The following is an 18,009-nucleotide window of genomic DNA, read 5'->3' as shown; positions in this document are numbered from 1 at the left end:
ATAATTATTTATTACGCTTTTATTAGAATGCAGATGTTGCATAATGATTCTAGAACAAGGGACTGTGTCTGGGGTTATGTGTAGAAAGAGAGAGGCAATAGAGGCCTGTAAGTGCAAGTGAGAAAGAAACAGTGATTCCCCAGTAAGAGAGAAACTGTAACAATATCTCGTCACTGCGTGGGAACTGGAGGAGAACTACTCTCCCAAGGTGTTGGAGAGAGAAGGAGAAAGTGAATCCCCTGTTTCTATGTGTGAAAATGGTTTTCAGTGTATATGTTCTGTGTTCTGATTGGCTTGTAATTGTTAGTGTGAATGAAGAGAGTATGTGATTGGTCGGTGAGGTCATGTGACTGCCCTTCCTGCGTGGAGGAACCAGTGCCATAATCTCGTCAGTCGTCTGTCGATCGCTGCACGAGGGCGCGTTCGGTGGCTTCTCGCCAAATATGTAGGAGAATTGTGGGGTAGAAAATTTAACGTTGGTGGTCAGAGCCATGCCGAGTTTTAAGTTATCCTAACATTTTTATTTTCATTAGGCCATTTAATTAGAAATTGTGACCATCTTCATCGGCATTTTGGCTCATGGCGACTGTGTTTCGCCAGGTGCGGCCAGGTTTGGGGCCTTAACTAGTTGTGTACTTCAAGTAATTTTTTACTGAAGGACTTAATCTACGCTTGTTTTTTTTTTCTGCTTAATTTTCATCGCCCGAGCAAAAAGCAATGATCTACAATTGGATGGATGAGCTGAACGCATAAGTAAATATTGAAAATTGATTGGATTCGGTTGTTTTGTCTTTCGGACAATAAAAACTCTGAAATGAAAAAGAAAATCTTTTTATTTATTTAAGTGAAATGTAAGAACTGTTGAGTCAAGATGATGCATTTTATCAGTTAGAATTATTGCTCATGGCTGTTGGACAAAATTTTATCCAGAGAGAGAAAGAAAAAGAGAAATAGAGATGGAAAGAGAGATAGACATAAAGAGTGAGAGAGTGGGAGGAGAGTGAGAGAGTGAGAGAATGAGAGCAAGAGTGAGTAAAAGAGAGAGAGTGAGAGTAAGAGTGAATGAGTGAGTAAAAGAGAGAGTGATAGTAAGAGTGAATGAGTGAGTGAATGAGAGTGAGTGTGCATGCATGCATGCATGCATGTATGTGCACAGGATATTTGAAAATTCGTGAGGCATAAATTTAATGTGTTGCAGGGAATGCCAAAACAAGCAATTTTTGTTAACAATTTTGTTAAGGAACATATGTCCGGAAATTAAACCCTGCAAGTTACAGGTGCCCACATTAGTGTGCAAATGTGATTTTAATGGGCTTCAGGTGACTACATCATTGGCTGAGAGGACGCACTATGTTCAACACAGTGATGTTCAAATGCTCCGTGGGAAACCGGTGACGAATTGGACTTTGACGTTTAGAGTTGGTCAAATGCACTAGCAACTTGTGGAACGGCGTCAAGGCACAAAGGAAGGTTGGTTGTGATACATTTAAACATTTGACTTTGGGAGATAAGCTTAGTGTTGACTGCTAGTGAGTACTGTGCTGTGATTACAGATTTGACAAACAGCAATATCACGGCAGACCTATGATTCCCAGAGATGGCTGATATGTTAATGGTGTATGAGCAGACGATCAAAATTTCAGCAGGAGATGAGCACATTTACCAAGGGTGCTTTCACAACAATCGTGTACTGAATAGGAAGACCTTCGTATGGCTTAGCCAGTGACTGCTTGAAAAAAGGAATTTCATACCACAAAAGATGATGGACACAAAACTATGTATGGCTAACTCTAGATGTCTGAACCCGGCTCATTGCCCGCATCAAGCGGAGCATTTAAACATCACTGTGCTGCAATCACATGACCCCTCAGCTAGTGGGGTAGTCCTCTGAAGCCCACTACATTCAAATTTGCACACTACCGTTTGTGCCTAAAACTTTGCAGTGTTTCATTTTCGGACATATGTTCCTTAACAAAAACCCCTTGTTTTGGCATTCCCTGCCACCCATTAAATTTATGGCCCAAAATTTACAAACAACCTGAGTGTGTGTGTAAATTGGGCCAATGCGAGGTGGTTTGACACAATATGTACGATCATTGACACAACCTATTGGGAACAAAATGTGTACATGATTTTTAAATTTATGTTCCAATATATCAAGTAACAAGATTTCTAATGAAACATACATAGGTTTGTTGGCATGTATGGTGCTAATCAATTCTAACCCAAAAGTATGAAACATTACAATATTTCAAATTTTAATAATACAGAATCTTGGGGCATATATTTAACAGCCAACAATTTTATTTTAGAGTAAGGATATGTCAGAAAATGACTCTGAAAAAAATATAAAATGAATAAAATTTTATAATGTAATAGCAAGGCTAAACTACTTTTATACATAAGGTGTCACATAATTAAGTTACATAAACAAGTGTTGGGACATTATATGTCAAGTATTTTTAAAATGCATGAATAAAATGATTTTTAATTAGAATATGTGCATGATAGTATGTAATAGTAAACATATACACATTTATATGAAGGGAAGCATCACCGAACACATTTTAGGAACCAAGGTCAACTTACAAGAAGGTAACTTAACACCATTTCAATATGACAGCTTTAACAGATAACCAAAATTCATTAACATTTAGCCTCAAAAAACAGAATCTTGATAATGGAATTATTTTACCAAACACAATAAATAACCAGTAGAAAATTGGCTTGGATATTTTATTGTTAAAACTTAAAACTTTAATTGAATTTTTGCTTGTAAATAAAATATAATACATATTAAAAATGATTGGTACAAGCCTAAAAAAGTATTAGAATCACATTTTTCTCTACTCTAATTCTATGAAATTACACATGGATGAACAGTGTCAACATTAGAGAGGGTCACTAGAGAGAAATGAGGGGTGAAGTGTGTGATGCAACAAACAGAATGCATTTGTGGAAGAAACCCTGAAAAATTAACTTTCTCACTGCAATCACCACCATATTCCCACTTCAAAAAATCCAGGTTCAACAAACCAGAAACAAATTCAGATTGCATTGGTGGGAGGCTAGTAATCTGACCGCTCAACCACCATGGTCCCACCAAATTCTACAACACGCCTAGATTGTTATTTGAGAAGTACAGTTGATTTCTAGTTACTTCGCTAAATTTTTATAGAAACTTTGGCCAGTAAAACAGTATGTAAACATGTAAATATTCTTCCATCTTAAAAATATTCATTAAGGTGATGAATTAGTTATTGCTGTTTGTTTTTTTATAAGGTTGGTGGTGAGTACAAAGAAAATAGTGCCCAAAATCTAAATTTGTAACTTTAAACTTTTAAAAAAATTAATTGAAATCTGATTTTAATTATGATGTAAAACTAATGTGTTTGGAAATTTGTGTTTCACCGTGTTCCCACAGTTCACATTATAAACACTACAGCATTTAATTCTGCAAATGCTTTAGCAAACAACTAAAAATAATTGAAACTATGTTCATAATTTTTTTGGTTAAGGTCAAATCATATAGCCATGAAAAAAATTAAAAAGTGGGTTATTATATTTAATATAAAAAAAACCACATAAACTAACTATTAAAATTTTGTAAAGAATAAATGTTGGTCAGATCAATATTGGTCCCTCAACACTGCCATATTTAATAATTTATGAGAGTTAATGTGGATAAACAATTTGAAAATTTAATTGGTTTTTGAAACATGTAGAACAAATACAGGCTTACCTAAAGAGGATAGTTCATCTCTTAGTTTTCTACAAAATTTACGATGTTTACATAATGTTATGTATATTTAAGTAACATTAATTAAATGGTAAAACAGATAACTATATATTTACATTACAATTTTTAGAAGACTTTTTTGACTTACATATTGCAAAAACATGTTCTGAAGTACACTGGCAAAATTGAATTCCAGACAGTAAAAGTTTAATGTACTGAAAATAATAGATCAGAATTTGCAATAGGGGAGGTAAACATAGTATTACTGAAAAAGTTAATTTCATTATAGTAAAGCCAAATATTTTGAAACATTTAAACTAGCTTATGGGCACACAAGTTTTAATTGTCCAATAGTTGAACATTTTATTTACACTTCAAACTTTCTTTCAATAACCATAAAACAATTGAAAACTAAATTTCAGCCATCAATAATCGACAGTATATACTATGCACTTATTAAGTCTTCAAATAAAATTAAGGCTTCAAATAAACCAATAATTTTAGAAGTTTTATAATGTGAAATAACTCCAAATCCTTTACTGCTCAAGAGATTCCATTTTATTTTTGAGTAAACACATCTGTTTCCTAGTGTTTTCATAGTATACCCACCACTCCGAGTAATGTAATTTGTTCCAGGATAACAGAGTGCTAATCAAAACTGTGCTAAATAAATACTTTTTTTTCTATAAAAGTGCATATCAATCAAAATAAGTTTTACAACCTGTGAAGTGTGTTTGTTGGTGGTATCATTTCGAGACAATGATACTATTTAAAAACAATTTTTAGTGTTAATGATATGTCTAAACACAAATAAATGTTACATTACACATTTCAAATAAATGAAATAATATGTAAACAAATTTACAGGATACATTGTTTTCATAAGAGGCCTTATGTGTTACATTTCCTTACTACGCAGGTGCTAACATTTTTTCTGAGTTGCAAAATATTATTATTTTGTCAACATCTAATAAAAGTAAACAGACATAAACTCAGTTGTTTCCTAACAATTGAATCCTTAACCCCCAGCACAGAATAATAGGGGTGAGGTAAAATTGCCCTAAAAGCTTCTGATATTTTTCACCAAAGCTGCTGTTGACTTGTAACACACACTGGAGTCAATTACTATTTTCACACAATATTAATAATTGTAACATTTTTACTGAGATCAGGTAAACAGGCAATGAATAAAGTGAATTAGCTATTAGTTTTTGATTATTTTAATTATTATTATTATCAATAATAATTCATTCCATTGCATTTAACATTACTCAAGTGGCATTGCTATTTTGTGCACATGGAAAATAAAAATTCCTGCAAATGTAAAAGAGCTCTATTTAAAGATCTAAGACCATGCTACTTTATGGCATGTCTTAATTAATTGGTGTCACTTCAAAACCTCACAAATTTAACAGCTTTACTTCGAGGAGTGGGTGGACATGAAATTATTTACCAGTGTTGTTTTTATTTATTTTTTCATTTTTTTTTATACAAATTTTGGTTGAAAACTTTAAATAATTGGAATGTAAAAAATATTAAAATAATTGTAATCTAATTTTTAGATTTGGAGAGAGGTGGTTGATACTTTAATTCACTGAAATTAAATTACACTACATCTCATGAGTGACTTAACACAGAATAAATGATTTCACAAAATGCCAATTGCAGCATTCTGAGTAAATCTTTTTTTAAAAAGCAATGAAACAATCTACAATTTTCACCTTTCATTCATTAGATCTAATAAAAATTAGAGTTCTTGATTTTTATCTTAAAATCTCTACCAATTGTTTTGTAAAAATTCAAAAAGAAGCACATCATGGCTACATGATTTAATTAACAAAATTTAAACTTCCTCTGGCAATAAAATACATAAATTAAACAATGTTCTTCCATTTAACTATATCTTAAAGAATAAATACTGAAAGCAATAACATAAAGCTGACAAAACAAAAAGTTAGAGATGGTAGATATTTTTGTTATTTGGGCTGTGATAAATAATAAATTAAGAAAAAAGGCTACAATGAGTACACTCAAAAAGGGGAGGGGGGGTGTTATTGTTTCAGATAATGTATCATACCATAGCAGAATGTGAGAGTCAATTACAGTAAAAAATTGGTATGTGGGGAGGATATAAGACTGTGGATCAAGGGAAAAAAACATTCCTTACGAAAGTATGATTAAGCAGGGACTGCTACTCACAGTAGGATGGGAAATGTATTAGTATAAAAAAACAAACTTGAGGAAATAGCCAAAAGCATCAGTCGAACTGTTCTTCAATTGCCCCATATCATTGCAAACTAAACCCTATTGAAATGATATGGGCCCAAGTGAAATTGTTCATAAGAATTCTTAACACAGCTTTCAAGGTGCATCATATGGAGTCCTTAAGAGGCCCGCCTATCTGGACAGTCATACGGTGTGCAGAGCTTCAGAAGAAACAACGTGATTTGAAAACTGCTCACGATATCCGAGAGGTGTTTGTTTGCGAAAAGCATTTAAGAATGTGCTGAGGGCAGATGGGTAGTTTTGTTTCCGTATTTCGCTTTTAAACCGTATTTTTAGGTAAGTGAAAAGGGATAAAATGCTTGTTTTCAGAATCATTTTTAGGCATGAAATGCCTGGTAAAGATTCTTGAAAGCAACAAAGGAACTTGCATTACACATTTGTCTTAATTTCTCTGCCATCTAATGTTATGTTACTGCTCAAATTTCATGGTTGTCCTATGCACGAGAAGACTGCATGCTTTTTCAGAGATCTGCGCTTAGAGGAGATACCGCGCTATAAACACCAGCACCACCACACTTATCATTCTGCCTCACTAACAAAGATACAACCCTAACTAGGTGAGCCCCTTAACAACAAAAGTTTATAGCTACTATTAACAGAAAACTGGACAAATTATGTAGAAAAAGGAGAAAAACATTGAAGAAAATCTAAGGAGAACCGACAAATTCTTCTGATCAGCCCTGTTCTACTCTTATGGAAGGAAGATCAACTTGGTCGGTGGTAGCAATAGGATTAAAAAGTATGTAATATTATAAATATCTGTTTCAAGTGCCCATTAGAATTTTCATATGAATTTGTAGCAATGGATCGAAGTGAATTGTTTCTTGTTTAGTTTCTGTAAAAATAAAATGGTGGTGATTTATTAGCACAATAGTATTAAATATTAAAATTACGATATAAGTTCTTGAAATGATTCTCATGCACTCAAATGCCAAAGAAGCACATCTCCTGAACTATGTAACGTGTGATCTGGCAACAAGATCTGGAAACAGCGTGCGCCATACGCCATTTGCTGCAATATAACCATGAGACCGTCTATTGCTCATGACCATCCACTATATAAAGTTGGTTGGTGTGACACCATTACTACTAAACATTTTACTGCGGATTAGAGGTACTTTATGCATCATAGATAACTCCGGTTTCCACTGAAATTATTTTCTTTGTCTAATACAATTCAATCATATTTTACCTAAAATTGTATTTAAGATCATAGCGTCTTTAATTTGTCAATAGAGGTAAAGTAAAGGGTAATAATGAAAGAAATTCACTAACTCTAGAATTTGTGAATCTGATAAATTATCATGTAGAATGTACCGGGAAATGACAAGATTAATGCAAGATAGGAAGGCATGAAGGGTTAATTAAAATGGAACCTTGTAAACTATTGACCATGATAATCAATGCAAAACCAAGAGGACATTAATTACATTGTTTTGAAAGATAACCAAAAATTTAATTAAACTAAGAATTCAAACATTAAATCAAAAATAAAATTATACTCTACACATAATTGTATAGTTAATATAGCTAAGAAGTCAAGTATAAAATCAAAAATAAAATTATACTCTAAAAATAATTATGTAATTACATGTAGATTATACAGAAATTTTCTAGATAACATTTTCCAAGGTATATTATAAATACTCCAATGACCAACCTCTAAACATAATAAATAAAAGTTTTTTTAAATACATAACAAGCTGCACACTGTCACATTATTTTAAAAAAACCATTACGTCCCACTGGTTGGGCAATAAATGAACATGAATACAAAAGCTGCCCTGTAAACTCAGTAACCAATATCCTTACCAGTTATCCAAAAAGTCAAAGCCAGTTTTTGGAACTGAAATATCTACAGACTGAGAAGAAGTATCTTTTTGATTAGTATCAAAACTATCAGTCTTATTCATCAAATCAGGCTTTGTGGAGTAGTTTTTAGAAGTAACATGTAAACTTTCATGTAGCAGTGATTTGGTCTCAGAAAAATTCTGAAAGTTTTCTTCTAACAAAGACTTAGACCTATTTGGGGGAGGAGGTGGAGGAGATTTAGGTTTTAAAATAACTGGTTTAACAACACTTTGCTTTAAAATTTTTGAGCTTGGAACTACAGTGCACTTATTTTTAGTTTTCAGGAGAACGTCATTTTCACATCCTGCAAACTTTTTATGGCTGCTATCAATGCCTGCTTTATTCAATGCAGATTTGATGGTTTGATTTTTTAGAATAGCTGCTGAAAATTTAATTTTTCCAAACAGGGTTCGCTCCTCATTATTGTTTGCCTTCGATGTGTATTTGTTCTCAAACTCTGTAGGGTTGGCAAATTTGGATGTTGAGCCACCCAAAACAATTCCTGGAGGATCAATGAACGATTCTTTGGTTGTTAGCACAGACATAGTTTTTTGGTCCTCGAGAAAAGAACTTGCTGCTGGCACCTCATCACCCGGGTAAACTGCTTCATGGTCGCAGGAGATCTTAAGGTCTAGCTGGCTGCGAGTCATCCAAGAAAATGGAGCTGAATGTTCATCATGCCATGAAAATTCCTGAAATAGTAAATTATAAAATAAAAACATTTTCTAGCAAAATAACATAAAATAACACTATCACTAATAGCAGCAGCATTATAATATTAGAAATCATCTGCTTACACTTAAAATTAGGCATATATGTGTCCATGCTTACATATTAAAGTACAAGGTTCTCCTTTCCCACTCCAAAGTAAAAAATAAGGTAAGACCTTATTCAAAGTAGTATAGCAAATTTTTTTAAACTTTGCAACAAGCAATACAATATATCATCAACCAAATCAGCAAACTTCCTAAGTTCCAGAAGACTAATTTCACACAAAAGAGAGAAAAATAAAACCTGTAATTCTAACCTTAGTTAAGGTATATTACTCATAACTCCTTAGGATAATTTTCATGAAAAATTAATAAAAATAAGTAAAGATAAACAACAGCATTTGTGTCATCTTACTATAAAATAATACTTACATGAATATTTAACATTAAGAATCAAAACTAAAGTAAAAAAAAAACATTATTAAAGTTAAATGATACGAAGATAACCAATTTAGTTTAAGACCAGAGGTGAATAAAATTATTTTATGTGGACAAAACTATTGTCTGCAGTCCGCAGCGCCCCTGTTACATGCACCGCAGGTGCGCTGTGATGCAGGAGCAGGGCGAGGACTTGGAGGTTCAGTTTTTGGCAGGATGGTGAAGAGAAAGGGCAGCCACAAACTGGTACTGGGACAAGGGAATTGGCAAATGAATCTTCTCACCCTGAGATGTTAAATGAGTCTGTGCTCCATGACACTTTCCACGGATGGTGCCCTGATCAGCAGCCCCAACCTAATAAATGACCCTTGTTTCCATAAACAATCCCGGTATGCTGTATGTCAAGTTAAATGGTTAGTTAAAATGAGAATTATTTTCTGTGGCAAAACTTCTCAGTTATAGGGATTAGAAGAAAACATGGAGAGCATGATTTTCAGGCACCAAAAGCAAAAAAATAAAAATTAACAAAAAGTAGAGGTACATAACTTGATAAATATAGTGACATTATAAAAAGCTTAAAGTTCTATAGAAACCAGTGCTGGAATTTATTTTTACCTAATTACAACCAAGATAAATGTTTTCACAACTTTAAATTTTAAAAAAAAATTGTAATAAAAATCATGTGGGGGATTTTTTAGTGTAAGGGGTAAGACATACCGTCAGTTGGGGTAACATTGGCCCTTTGAGGGTAACTTTGGCCCAAGACAAAAAACATGTTAAACCATGTTACAACTCTTCAAAATATTTATTAGATGTGATGATACATATGTAACATATGTAACATATGTATCATCACATCTAATAAATATTTAGAAGAGTTGTAACATGGTTTAACATGTTTTTTGTCTTGGGCCAAAGTTACCCTCAAAGGGCCAATGTTACCCCAACTGACGGTAGTATTTTCAGAACATCAGTCAACTATGTATATTACCCTAAAAAAAGGATAATTCTGTGTTCTTAAAACAATTTTTTAACACAACAGAATGTGTATTGTGGTTATTAACTGTTTTAAGTATCTCTTATTTAGTCAAATTTTAGTAGGAAAAAAACCTATTCTGGTTATTAACTGTTTTAAGTATCTCTTATTTAGTCAAATTTTAGTAGGAAAAAAACCTAATTCATTTCAACAATATGCCTAATAGGTATAAATTGTGTTAACTTTATGAGAGTATGTTGGCAGTTACGAGGTTAGACAGAATCAGGAATGAATGAGATGGTGCAAGCAAGAGCAGGAGTACAGGACTTGAATGAGTTAATAGAAAAAGCAAGAATGAGATGGCATGTTCATGCAATTAGAATAGGAAAAAATAGGCTCCCCAGGAAAAAGGCCACAAGGAAGACCAGGAGGAAAGGGAAAAGCAAATAGTTGAAGGAGTGAAGAGGAGATGAGAAGAATGGTGCAAGGGGGGAGGAGGAGCAGGAGGGCATTATGGATGGGAGGATTATGGATTGGTGGGTTATGAATGGAAGATTATGGATACGTAGATTACGGATGATGATTATGGCTGATGATTATGAAGATGATGATAATAACCTTTTAGATAAAATGCTCTCCTTCCATGGTTTAGTCTGTCTTTGTTGAACAAAACTTTCATGAAATGTGTGGGTGCCCTCACATAACCTTGGGATGTAAAATTGTATATGCATACTTACATTGTGTTCTTTATAAAACTTTGTCAAGTGCTGGTAATGCTACCCAAGGCATCTAAAACACATTTTCTGTAATTTTAGACCTTCCTTAACTGTGTTATATGTCTGATAAACACTTGATAAAATAGCTGAAATGATGGCCCTATTAATGCACCTTCATGGTCACAGTAGATGACACAACTTCACGAACAACATAAAAGCCAATGGTATCCAGAAGGATGGCTAAACACAGAGACAAATGGTAGTTGAAAAAGCAAAACAATGTTTTAGTTTTGTATAGAAACTTAAAGATTATAAATGTCCAAATTCCATTCAAGTTAATGAGGTAAAAATGTTAAAATAAAATAACACTGATCTGCATGAAAATCGGCCCTGAAACCATTTCTGCTGATTCTTATGTAAAATAACCTGAAGGAATGTGAACTCCATTTTCCCCCCATCTTCCACTATTATTGGGGTATACTCCCCCCCCCCCTAAATTTTGATCACTTTTCAATAATTTGGAGGGATAAAGGATATACATTTCTTCTGAGGGGATAGAGAAGTGAAACAATTTAAAACATTAACATTTTAGTAAAGAGTAGATTTGCAGGGGTGAGGTGGAGGATTTTCCCATTTAAATTGTAAAAAAATCATTAGAAATTGAGTTTTCTGTTTCTTCGCAATTTTTTCACTTGTAAAGAATAATAAATAAAAAGTAAAAAATAAATGTAAAATAATTATTTGTTTATTATAATATAATTTATTATTTATGATAAATGTAACACGTAAAATAAAACATGTAAAGAATAATAAATAAAGCAGATAAGTAGCTTCATTTAGTGCTTGCTTTTTTCGTACTCTGAGGTAGAAGTTTCTCATACCAAAAACCAGCAGTACTATACCAAAATGCTCGCATTCCACTAACTTAGTGATGTGTTGATGGAACTGTTTTCTGTGTTCATTCGAAACTGCTCCTAAATTTTCAGGGAAGAAGTCCGGGCATAAGTGAAGTAAATGCACTTTAAAAGACATGTTCTGCCTCATAGCCTTGTACACTGACAGCAATTCCTTGACATGAGCAACATAACCATCATTTAGGTTGTTACCCAAAAAGTTCTCACGTTTCAGAATGAAAACCAAACTCATTTTTCTTTTTGATTCAAGTGTTCAATAAACGTTGAATAATAGAAAAGTTGTCTCATCTGCGGGCCCATAAAAACTCCTTTCTTGATTTTAACCACATAGGCCAGTAATATTAAGACACAAAAAAGGTCCTTAAATTGTAATAATTACAGTTAACGCTCATATCAATTTCCTAGTTATCCTCAATGGAATATACTCCATAACGACCAACGTGTACCTACATAAACGTGGCAGAGGTGGGTCAGACAACAGCTAATTCTCTTCAACTTCTTTTCAATGTGGAAATTTCCAGTTACCATGAGAGTTGGTACTGGTTTTACACACCTTCAGTGGCTGTGACACCACGTCTGCCCTTTTCTGGCAAGGACACAACAAAGTGTCAAGTGTCTTTCAACACAACCTGGGCCTCATACAAGATCTCAAGGTGTTCCTGCAATCTGATGCAAGCAATGATGTCATAAAAAGAGCACGAGCTGCATTTATGGTGGCTCTTTACGGAGGAGAAAACATCGAGGACCTCGAATGCCTTCATTACACTTTGTTTATCAGGGCTGCCGCAAACAAAAAAAAATCAATCTCGCTCACCTTCCACCCACAAAAAATGCTACAAAATATCATTGTTACTGAACCTACCAACAGGTGCAGAAGTGACTGAGGGTAGAGAAAATACCAACACTCTGGGGATGGCACACTTCAGAACAAGGTTTGATGCCCATCACAACAACAGAGCCACTGCCCCAAAGTTATTACTAAAATGCCTTTCCTGCAAGTGCAGAAAGGGTTGTCTAGGGTCCTGCTCTTGCAGGAAGGCAGGCATGAAGTGCTCTTCATTGTACCAATTTTGTAAAGTCAAGACATGAAGGAACATCCCGCCCATCAAAAACTTAAGAGGTTGTCGAACTGGACGAAGATGAACAAGATACTGAAGATTTCTGCGAATGCCTCCCTGCCGAACCTCGAACCTGACTGTTTTGAAGCACCAAGGCGCTCAAAAATTTCAAAATTTGAATCCAATGAAAAAATATTTCATCCACTGTGATAGTTAATGTTATTTTTTCAAAATCACAAGTGTTTTAAATGTTTGTAATAATTTGTTTTTTAGCGTTTTTAATTTTAATAATTTGAAAGTATATATGTGTAAATATAACCACATTATTATATATATATAAAATTTCACTTATATAAATGTTTTTCATTTCTTTAGTTATCAGTATTGAACAATAAAAATTGAATATTGAGTGACAGTACACAATTTAATGCAACTTTTCCTTAAAACATATTTTGACTTTTTTTTTGTTTTTGGACATTTTTGAGTAAACTATTAAAACTACAGGCACCACTCAGATCTTAAAATAAAGGTAATAAAATTTTCTACAATTTCATTACAAATGAATTTTTTGTAGGATGAGTAATTTTGCAAAATTTCACTTGGAAGTATACCGTAAGTTAAAATTTTCACTTTTTGGAAATAAATACTCATATTTGAAGGGCTGTACCTCCGGAATTACTGGGGCTATAGGGCTTACATTTCACCCAAATTGTAACAAATTTGATCTAGTTTAAAAAAAGGTATTACAGACTTTTTCGTTCAAAAGCTCCTTCAGCAATTTTATTTTGTGAAAAACTGAGCAAAGTGCAAAAGCTTTTTCAAGGTTGCAAATCTAGATTCACACTATCTAGATGGACCCTAACAACATACTACAAAATGAATATTACTGTAATTATTGCAATTTCGGATGTCTAAAATTACTTGCCTATCACTGAGACAAGTAATATAGTTTTAAAAAATTGAAATGCATCACTTGTCTCATCCATTGGTTTTAAAAATTGTTTGATCAATCCGAGATTTATGTGCAAAGGCAGCATGTAAATATTTTCTTTCGGGAACAGAGGATTGTGAGCAATAATTTTCTGACCGGGAGTAAAACTTTCTTACAGAGGCCAGTTCCACACAATGTAATGTTTGTCTAGGGCTTGTCTGTCCCATTCACATAGGAAGCAGCAGTAGTTTGTGAAGCGTTATTGCAGACCTCTGAGTACAGCAACAACTTTTAAGTCAGTGCAAAGTTTCCAATTATAATCATAATACCGAATTTTATCAATGATTCAGCTGATGTTTTCATGTGTCTCCTCCATATCCACATAGGGACTGATGGTAACTCATTCCCATTAGCCAACAGAAGATCTTTCAAGTTTGTCATTGATGAGTATGTAAAAAGTCTCCATTTGTCTGGGTTAGATGGCATCTTTAGTTCTATCATCAATGCATTTGAATTAAGGCCGAACAATAAGCCTTCATCTTCTAAAAAAAGTAATCTCAGGGTTGACTGCCTGGTCCTGTAAGAAGAGATTTTTACACCCTTTTCTAAGAGATTCCACTGTCGAGATCCAAAAAGTTTAGATTTACTCTTAGGTAGCTCCAAATTCTTAACGAGATCATTCAACTGTGACTGAGTAATGAGATGAGATTGTCAATGAGCTGAATCAGCTGAATACTCTTTTCATCATCGGTGGACGTATCATTTTTGGTCCAGACTGTGACTCAAAGTCTTTCAAATCAGTTTCTTGTTCTATTCTATACAGTATAGGTTTTTGGAGCCACTTGAATTGGCAAAGATTCGTTGTGATGAACTGGTCTTAGAGCTGAAGGATTATTAGGATACTAAATTGTATATTTACCTTTGCTAGAGAACCTGATGGTGGAAGTCATACTAAAGTATCAATTCGTGAGATGACAGTGATGTTCGCGCGAAACCATGGGCACAGCAAATGGCATTGATTTACGGGTACCTTTCAGCCATTTGGTCAAACTGCTGTAACAAGTAGTGCAGCAAACTGTTGGAGCCCAATCCGTGACCTGATCGCCAACTTGGTAATCAAAGTACAATTTTTAAGCAGTTTTAAGAAACAGAGAAAGCTGTTTTTGTTGCGCTTTTAACGTCAATTCCCAGGAAACATAGCATAAGCAGTCAAGATGATTTTTACCATTTTACACTATGTGAACTAATTGGGAAAAAAAAAACGCCTAGAACATCGACAAGTTGACTCTACGATCGCTAGATATGTACTGAGGGAAGATAAGGATTACGGTGCAGGTTTAAAGTGACAAGAGCAATGCAAGTTTAAAATTGTCAAAACATGAAAATTCCTTTGCAAACCTGTGCATCCATAGTATTGAGAGCACTAGCATGGTACAGTGAATCTTCAGAAATGTTCTTATATATTATTATTATTATATTTGCTATTTGGGATCCTTGGGGGAGGATGAGGGGGGGGGGGGGGGGGTTGAAAGCTGGAATAGGTAGAAAATATGTGAAAAGCATAAAAAAGCAGGAACATCTATCTTTATTATTATTATTATTATTATTATTATTATTATTATATAATTTAAGGGGGCAGATCTCCCCAAAGCTACCTCCTTGCTACATATGTTCATGTTTCAGAACATTTCACCTCTCTAGCCTCTCAGAAGAAATGTAAAGGGTAAAATAATACTATTCATCCCTCCAAATTATCAAAATGTGATGAAAATGGGTGGGAGTGAGCTCCCAGAGGTCATTTCACATAAAAATTCAGAAATGGTGTCAGGGTTAGAAAAAAAGTTTTCTTTAGCAGACCTGCGTAATTGATCAAAATACATTAAATTGCACCTGGTTCTTCATTAATTATAAATTATCTTTATTGAAGATAAGAAATGAAATTTTTGTAATTTTTTGTTTTAAATACAGTTAGTAAAACTCTCTGTATTGATGTCGTAGGGACTTACACATCCTGATCGTGCACGTCGATGGAAGGTACCTGGGCACTATCGTATGTTTACTGGGAATACGGAACCAGCAGAGACTCCTTAACAAGGTCTAGGCGTCGCTTGAGTGTGGTCGAGACTCAAATGCCCTACTAAACCATCATTAAACCTTACTGACCTGGTCCGCTCTGAGCGTCAGATATGTTGTTAAGATGTTATAGAATGGTCTTAACTGTGCTGTCCAGGCGTCCCATACGCTTTGGTCCTTGTATAAACATACATGTGGTCGCACAAACAGAATACTCACTGGTTATGATAAAACGTTTTTTTTTTTTAAACTTTCCTCTATATGTAGAAAACATTTAAGTCTCTTGCAATGACATAGCTGCCAACTTGATAAAAACACCATCAGTAAGATTTAAAAAAAAAAACCAACTTTTTGCGTAAATCATACCTGATGATTCAATCAATGTTAGTGAAACCTAAGTAAAGCAACATACTAAACACATCAATGGTTTAATGGATGCATACCTGTAAAACATCTACTTAATACCTCAAGGACTAATTAAAGTACATATTAAAAAAACAAAACCAAAGAAAACCGGAATCTAATTGATTCAAATATAGGTGAACTTACCAAAAGATACAATCCATTCTTTAGATTACAATTAATATTTATTTTATAAATGTAACATGCATGTACAGAAGGTAAATAGGAGTCTATATTTTTCAAATCTATGGTAATATTATTACTGTTACATAAATAAAACCATAAAATTCCAAAAATCCTTCTTTTAAACACTAAAGACGTTCCTATTTGTACCCTGAAATCAGCGTTTCTAAATTCCTACAGGTTTTTGATAAATTGCAGTTTATAGGTTACCAATGCCATTTCTTTGAATATAGGAGCAGTTTTCGTGAGCCTGCAACTATACGTTTTTGCTTTGTCTGAAGCCAGGAACATTTACCGGAACAAATTTCCAGCTTGATCTGCTATACTAAACGAACTGTTATGTTCTATTAAAAAACTGGTGAAATAGCATTTTGCTTGAATAACATCCGTGGTACTGGTAAGGCTCGTTGTTGTTGATTTTTTTTCCCTCGGCAGATTTCACATTATTAATGTGTTTCATACACTTCATGTTATTAGAAGCATCGTTCTTTCAGTTATGAGAAACATTTAAATCACAATGACACATGCTGCAAAATACATAGTTCGGGCCTTTTTTCATTCTGATACACGGAAACAGTTCTGAATATGCCGACCTTAAAATATGTCCATAATGTTTTTTAATGTTCCTTAAACATTATGACAGCACAAGCAACCTCACAGAATACTAAATACACCTATCCCTCACTTAGCACGACTAATTCGTTCCTAAAAATGCTCGTGTTATTTGAAAACACGTATTCTAAAGCATTAGTTTCCATACATAGCAAGGCTAATTTAATTAATGTGTTCCAAAATTGTCTAGGAAAACATACTTTACGTAATATAAATGCGTAGAATAACACTCAACGATAAATATGTCACACCATTAATCTTTATATGCCACCTATCGCACTTTGTATGGGTCATTCCATGTCAAAACAACACACTTTTAATAAAAATTTTACCTCACCATCTCAGATTTTGATGAAATTTTGCACAGATGTTACCTCCATACAGACTAACAAAAATATAAAATTTTAGAATGATATATCCATCCGTTTTGAAAACATTGCTTTGTAAATTTTCGAAAAAAAAAAAAAAAAAACACTCAAAAACGCACGACAGGCATATTTTAAAATTACCATAACTCTTCTCCAAATTAAGTTAGAAAGGTGAGACAGGTGTCATTTTGCAGCATTTGGTATGGCATTTCATGTGATATATAACACAATAATGTCTAGAAAAAAAAATAATTTTCAAAATAATTTTTAAAATTTAAATTTAAAATATTGGAAAAAAGGAATTTTTAATTTTTTTCAAAAAACTCTAAAAAATTTTTTGTACAAATATTACATTGTCTACAAAGTTTCAAAGTGGAGAGTTAATGGGTTCATAGTAAAATTAATTGGTAATTGTAACCATATTTATACTTTACCCAATTGTGATATTCAACCATTTTTCTAATTATAATAAGTTATGTTGAAAGTATAAACACATAAAATTGATTACAAATCACTAATAACACAATTGTAATTAATTCTAGTGCTACACTTTGCTTGTCTCTGATACAGGATTTCAAAGATTAGTTCAGACAAGCATCTAGCTACTGGGGATTCCCCTCAATTTGCTTTGGGATTTCCCTAGTTATGGGATTCCTCTTACTTTGGGATTCTCCTTGCATTGCCTTGGGATTCCCTTAGCTCTGTGATATCCTTGCTTTGCCCTGGGATTCCCCCTAGCTCTTTCAGAGTAC

At 33.6% G+C, this 18,009-nt stretch overlaps 1 protein-coding gene across 1 annotated transcript in view; it reads right to left on the bottom strand.

Moving 5' to 3' along the window:
• Nucleotides 1-7,459: 7,459 nt before the first annotated feature.
• LOC134529336 (uncharacterized protein C1orf198 homolog) overlaps nt 7,460-18,009 on the bottom strand; it is a 29,040-nt gene continuing 18,490 nt past the window's right edge. Inside the window, exon 2 of the mRNA XM_063363293.1 lies at nt 7,460-8,568. Within this exon, the coding sequence (XP_063219363.1) occupies nt 7,834-8,568 (735 nt within the window). The 3' untranslated portion in view covers nt 7,460-7,833. The remainder of the gene's footprint in view (nt 8,569-18,009) is intronic.

The sequence above is a fragment of the Bacillus rossius genome, chromosome 2 (genome assembly GCF_032445375.1).
Source record: "Bacillus rossius redtenbacheri isolate Brsri chromosome 2, Brsri_v3, whole genome shotgun sequence".
Classification (NCBI taxonomy): Eukaryota; Metazoa; Arthropoda; class Insecta; order Phasmatodea; family Bacillidae; genus Bacillus; species Bacillus rossius.
Note: the sequence above shows the minus strand (reverse complement) of the source record. Positions and strands in the feature narration are given on the sequence as shown.